We start from the raw sequence: 6,277 nt of genomic DNA, 5'->3' as shown, positions 1-6,277 counted from the left end.
TTAGGACATGATGTAGACCTCCAGCAAACTGGCCACTGCATGCATTCGGTAGAAGATCCCAAAGGGCAGGCAAATGTCCACGATGGCCGGCCACATGGAATCGCCATAGAAGTTCAGTTCTGTGTCATTGTCAAACTGGGGCCGGGCACCAAACGCTGGCATGATCCATAGCTGTTTGAGGAAATGGGAGAATAACGTTGCAGTGAGAAAGGTGTGCGGCACAGCAAGCACTTGCAATCACAGCTACTGAGAGATGGGAAAAGTGTGACCTTCTGAGCATGGGACCTATGCCAGGAGCTTGTGTTTACATTAAGATCAAGTATGATCTAGTGTTGTACCCTAAACCCAGTTTCAATTCATGCTCAGAGAAAGGCTTGAACCAAGTGCTGAAGCACTCACCAGGGGAAGAACTTGATCATGTTGTGTGTTAGCATGAACCTGGCCTGTTCAAACGCTTTGGATGGAGCAAACATGGGTAGGACTGAGCTTGGCAGCAGCTTGGACTCCCCAGGCTTGGTTGTGTATGTTGCATGGGGTTGTCAGCTCATTCTCCGTGAGCTTATGTAAAACCAGTCTGAGGATATGATGTGACTGACTAGCTGGGGATTGGAGGTTCTCTAGAGACATAACATGTGCTTGGCTTGTTTGGAGGTGCAGCTGTAATCCTATGTTTCTTTTGTGGGGAACTGCGGTCCCCTGGCTGCTGATGAAGGTGGAAACCCCAACTGAAATTGTCAGTGACCAGTTTCTCCTCACAGCAACTGGGATCAGCATTTGAGCTCCTAGGCCATGGGTTTTGAGAAGAGACATGCTGCCATTTCTCAAGAAAACCCAGACTTCACCCCAGGTATTTGTCACTTTATGTCCTTTCTTTGGGGGTGTAACGGAAGGGTTTAATGTATTTTATTGCTTTTAATAAGCTATTCTACATATCTGCTAATACCCAATAAAAATTCTAAAACTGATTCTTGTCTTGTACTCACTGATTTTATTGCCTGATGTTCTGGTGATAAGTGACAGGTCTAGTGGCGTAGCCTAAAATGTCTTAACTCAGGGCAGTTGCTCTTGCTTTTAAGTGACAAGGGAACTGCAGCTCTCCGCACATACAAATATAAGTAAGTGTGCTCTCTGTATAGTGGAGGCACAGAAAGGACTGTTTTTGCATGGGCTACATCCTTTCCTTCACAGACACTTCTCCCTTGTGCTTGCTTCCCTCTCCCCCACCCTGACAAACTCTTCTCTCTGCATGTACTCACTATGATATTGCTCAGCAGGAGGAACATGGAGATCTCCCTTAAGAACTTCCTCCTCCAGTTCATCTTCTTGGGGACGGTGAGGGACCGCACGAGGTCAGAAGGATGAATGGCTTCAGTGCCAGAGGCAGTGCTAGGGGCCAAGGTGCTGCCACTGTCGGGCACACGGAGGGACACTGCATTGATGTTGACAAAGGTGAGTCCATAGAGGTCCTTCTGGTGAGAATTGTGCTTGTGGTCTTCCTTGGGGGGTTGCCGATGAAGGCCTTCAATAATGAAGATGTTCTGGAAGGTGTGCTGAGCAATCATTAGGAGGGCATAGGTGAGGTTGAGTGCGCTGATAGCGTCCCTTGGTGTGCTGGCTACAATGGCCACAATGGAATAGTAAGAAATAGCATATTGCCCCAAGGCTGCACCCATCAGCAGGGCCACGTCCAGGGTCCTGGTTGGGTTCTTGTGCCGATCCATGTCTCTCTTGTCAAACCGGTAGATGACAGAGCCACCAATGCAGACAAGAGACATCAGGCCCAGACAAACAATGTTGAAGATGTAGTACATGGTGAGCGCTTGGCTCTTCTTGCTAGATTCAGTGCTGGAATTTACCTGCACCTCATAAAGAATAAGGACTCCCAAACCACTGACCAGAATGATGAGGCCCAACATGATGCCTACAAAGAAGGTCCTTTGGAAGAGCCTGAACTTCAGGCGTTGAATGTGGTGGGAGTGGTGGTCTATGAAGCGTCCAACGTTCTTCCACATGACATAGACCATGGCAGAGGCAAAGAGACTGTATTCAATGTTAAAGGGGTAGAGCCAAAAGTAGCCGTTCTTGAAGATCTGGCAGATTTGGCTGTTGCAATTGCATTCTTCGGCTGAGCTACTTCTCATTCCTGCTGAAACAACATAAAAGCACATAGATGCAGGGGTATTAAAACAAGGAGGCAGCACTTGCTAGCAGCCCTGAAGAACTGGATACTTAGGGTCAGTGAAAAACAAGACCAAGGACAGAAGAATAAGTGACCACTTTGAAAACAAGAACACTTTAACCTCAGCTTTCTGGTGCTCATGTTCTTTCTGAAGAAGTTAGGTAGCAGGTTAAATTTCTCTTTTTCCTTCCCTTCTTCATTCCCATCCCATTTGTACAGGGCCTTCCACCTTTCTGACTCCTCTGTGATACAGGTTAAGAAATGAACATTAAGACCTGGCTTTTAACATACCAGCTCTGTTAAAGAAACCTTCAGCTCTAGATAGGCCTTCTGAAAAGGGACAAAACCTGGCTTGCAAAACAATTTCTACCTCATGGGCTCCCTCCCTGGACCATATGGCTTCACAAATGGGCAGATTACCTTTCAGGAGCCATTTGAAGATTTCCTCTGTCGTGTTCTTCTTCAACTTTGAATGCGCTTTGTGAACAGACTCATCTGTCACTGCTGACATCCACACCGCTAAGTTTGTAGTCAGTGTTAGCATCAAGCCACACCTGCAGAAGAAGGTTCATGAAATTAAAGCAACGGCTGTAGGCCATGGTGCTCTCATTCGTGTTATAGATGTGCATGTGCTCAGAGGGACTGCGGGAACTGCCTGAAGTGGTGCAAGGACTCTAGTGGTCAAGGCTAGAAATCCTGACCCTTGCTTTGCTGCTCTTGCTCTCTTACCCTTTTTCGTCCATGCTCATGAGAATTAGCAAGGCCTGATTCCTCTTGTTGGTTTTGAAAGAGCTTCTCAATAGTGAATAGATTAATAGGTCTGGATTGCTCTCCAGTAAATCCAGTCTTGCAAAAGTGGACAAGATCTTGTTTTAGCCTGAGGCTTACCCACGGCATCGTTGTCTTCACCAGGGAAGAAAAAGTCAGCTATGAATCATTTTATTTAATTCTAATTATTTATTTAATACTAATCTGCTTTGAGTAATGCTTGTATTCTTGAATTGAATCCCAACCTTGCTAGATCCACAGGTCATGAACCTCAACTGCTTGAGCTGGGATGTAAGGCTAGCTGGAGACTGAGACAGTTTCCTCTTGGCCACCGTTAAGGGAGACAGGATTATCCCCTTGTTGCATCTTAGCTGTGTGAGAGAGTGTAGTGGGTTTGCAGTGGCCCAGGTCTTCTGGGCCAGTGGGATTCAAAGAGCAGCAGTGCTCACCTGGTAACGTTCAGGTGTACGTGGACGCAGTCTTTGGCAGAGATCCACAGGAAGTACGTCTGGCAGGGGCAAGAAAGGAAGTTATTTACAACAAAGCAAGAACGCAAATCACATCATTCTGAAGTAGGGATCTCCCTGCTCAGCAGAGAGCAAGCTGGAGCCTCTTTTGCTTGGGTCCATCTGCGCTCAGCCTACTAGCCCATAATCCTGGCCATTTGCTTGATGTGGTCTGTTCTTTCTTTGCTCCTCCTGCCCTGGACCACTGTCATTGCTCTGCCCATGGCCAGCCCTTGTTCCTGTCTAAATTGTCCCTGTCTGACCTCTTCCCTTCCTGGTATTGTCCCAGAGCAGGTGGTCCTCTGTGTAGGACTTCAAACTGCAAGGCAGTCCCTGCCCTGACTGTCTTCCTCCCTCTCTGTTCTTCATGGGAAAGGAGACCTGGCTGGATGGGGGCTGCTTAGAGTTTGTGACAAGCCATACTGGCATAAGGCAAAATGTCACAGGATGGGAACAAGTTGAAATCAATGCCTTAAAGTGACTTGCCACAGCTGGAAGTTGTGGTTGGAGGGAGAAGATGTGGGCTGAGTGGGGGCTAAGTTAAGCCACTTGCATTTGCTGCAGTGGGAGTTGAACTATGTCCATGAGATCAGAGCTCCTTCCACTGGTGGCTCTGTCTCTCTACTCCTCCCCAAGACAGAGCATAACCATCTCACCTGGACGACCACGAATATTGCTTGCACAATGGGGTAGATTATTTTGATCGCAGACAGGCAGCTGTAGAAGCTCGAGTAATATCCTATTTTGAACACATCCATGACAAGGCTGAAAATGGCAAATAGGATCAGGCCTCCTGTTGAGGAACCAAAATATCTGCGGTTGGACAGATGTATGCACATGTGAACTAATGCAGATAGATGAGAGGAAGAAGAACAACTATTGCCATGGAGAGGCTTTGCTTCTACCTCTGTTTTTCCTCTCCCAGCACCCAAATTATCATGACATCAACAGAATCATACAATAATTTTGGCTGGAAGGGATTTTCAATCAACCCTGTACACTGACTGGGGATAACAGCTCTTGCAAGAGTAATGGCAAGGCTGGGAAGGAACCTGGTGTAAAGTACCAAGAGTCCTTGTGGATAAAGGGAGACCTGGCAGTGAAACCAGTGGAGGGACTAGGAAGTAACCTTCTGAAGCAGGGCATGGTGCCGTGCCCCCGCATAGGAGGAGGACACTGTGCCCCAGATTGTTGCTGTTTCCCTTGTAATAACTGATGCCCCCATGAACTGTCCCCCCTGCATCTCACCTCCAGCCCTAGCCCTTCGAGAACTCCTACCTCTCAGCCAGATGGGCCCAGCGTGGGAGTCTTTGCAGAGGATGGCATCTGGGCACCGGGAGGTGCCGACAAGGTAGAAGATGATCCATATGATGACTATCAACATCATGACAGTCAACAGGAAGAAGACATCGTAATCATGCACAGCAATCTTCTCAAAAGCCCCACTGCTCACCAACGTGCAGGCCAGCAGGGCTAAGTGCACGGCCAGAAGGATGGAGAACATGCGGCCGCCCTTTTTCCACACTTCCTTGGAGGCAGGAGTGGAGGGGGGCTGATGAGGCTGGTGGCTGAAGGATGCTATCTGGCTTGAAGCCAGGCTGGCTTTGTCATCCTTGTGTCCGCAGCCCATGCTGGAGCTGGGGTGTCTGATCTCGCTGTCCTTCCGCACGGGCTCTTCGGTCATGATTCAGCTAATGCCTTAGCTGAGGGTTAACGCTGTTGGGAGGAGAGCCCCATGAATGAGAGGCATTGCTTCATTTTGAATAGTCCGGGGCTGGACAAAAGCAGGACATGTGATGAGGAGGAGGGGACGTATCAGAGGAACCGGGAAGGCTGAGACAAGGAGCACAAAAAGAGGGATGAGCTCATTTTCAACCTTTCTCTTCCTGGTTCCCTGAAGGCTGTGGTCTTGGCTTAAGATACTTTTACTTGGGGAGATCCCAGGTCAGTTTAACAAAGCATGCCTAATTTGTCACACAACGTTTAGGTGTTTATTGATGCAAGATATTGGAAAAGGACCAGAAAAGTACTCGCAAGATCAAATATCCTGGGGCAAACGGCCAATGTGGTTTGATTTCTAAATGTCAACCACTAAACGTTCCGAGAAAGTGTCATACTTCCTGGCTGAGGAACAGGCCAGCGAAAGGTAAGAAAGCCCTGGGAATCTTTGGAGCATCATGTCATGGTTTATACCAGTCCCTGCAAGAAGGATGTGAGCTATTTCCGCTGCCACTCCCTCTAAAGCCCCTTGCCTGTGCCAGGCTTGGGACTTCATTGATTCTCAATGAAAAGCCTGAAACAGAGCACATGAACTATTCAGACAAAGCCATTCCACCAACCTGTTTTGCTGTCTGGAATCCAAATCTCTGCTCTTGCCAGGCTGTTGGAGAAGTTTCCCTGTTACTGCAGCTTGGTCAGCCAAAGAATTTATACCCGTTGGGATGTCTCTGTGATTTATACCATGTCTGGAGCTGACAGCAGTGCCTCGTGGGCTTCTCAGGGAAACTCATGTGATCCATTTTGTGCAACAGCTGATTTTGGGGAAGCAGGAGAGAGATGAGAAGATAAGGGTTATTTACCTGGGAAGGGCATGAGATGACAACACTGCTAAGCATGGCACAGACCGCTCGGTCACAGGGTCATGGTCACCATAGAGCAAAGCCACCCATCAAACCCATCTACCTGCAGGCATGAGATCTCTTCCCTTGAGAGAAGATGGTTTAGGTGATGAACTTACCTTTGACGATGATTTTGGGCTTGGCTTTCTGGTTAACTGAGCACAGTAAATATTGTGCCTCACCCTGTACTATTCCCAACAGCATGC

General features: G+C 48.0%; 1 protein-coding gene across 1 annotated transcript; it reads right to left on the bottom strand.

Moving 5' to 3' along the window:
• Positions 1-5,903, bottom strand: OTOP2 (otopetrin 2). Its single transcript, XM_072881307.1, has 7 exons — positions 5,793-5,903; positions 4,732-5,169; positions 4,110-4,246; positions 3,397-3,455; positions 2,600-2,733; positions 1,257-2,146; positions 1-171 (listed from the first exon to the last, which is right to left on the bottom strand). The coding sequence occupies exons 2-7, from the start codon at positions 5,135-5,137 to the stop codon at positions 1-3; spliced, it is 1,797 nt and encodes a 598-aa protein (XP_072737408.1). The 5' UTR covers positions 5,138-5,169; positions 5,793-5,903.
• Between the last annotated feature and the right edge of the window lie 374 nt (positions 5,904-6,277).

Source organism: Ciconia boyciana, chromosome 16 (genome assembly GCF_034638445.1).
Source record: "Ciconia boyciana chromosome 16, ASM3463844v1, whole genome shotgun sequence".
Taxonomy (NCBI): Eukaryota; Metazoa; Chordata; class Aves; order Ciconiiformes; family Ciconiidae; genus Ciconia; species Ciconia boyciana.
Note: the sequence above shows the minus strand (reverse complement) of the source record. Positions and strands in the feature narration are given on the sequence as shown.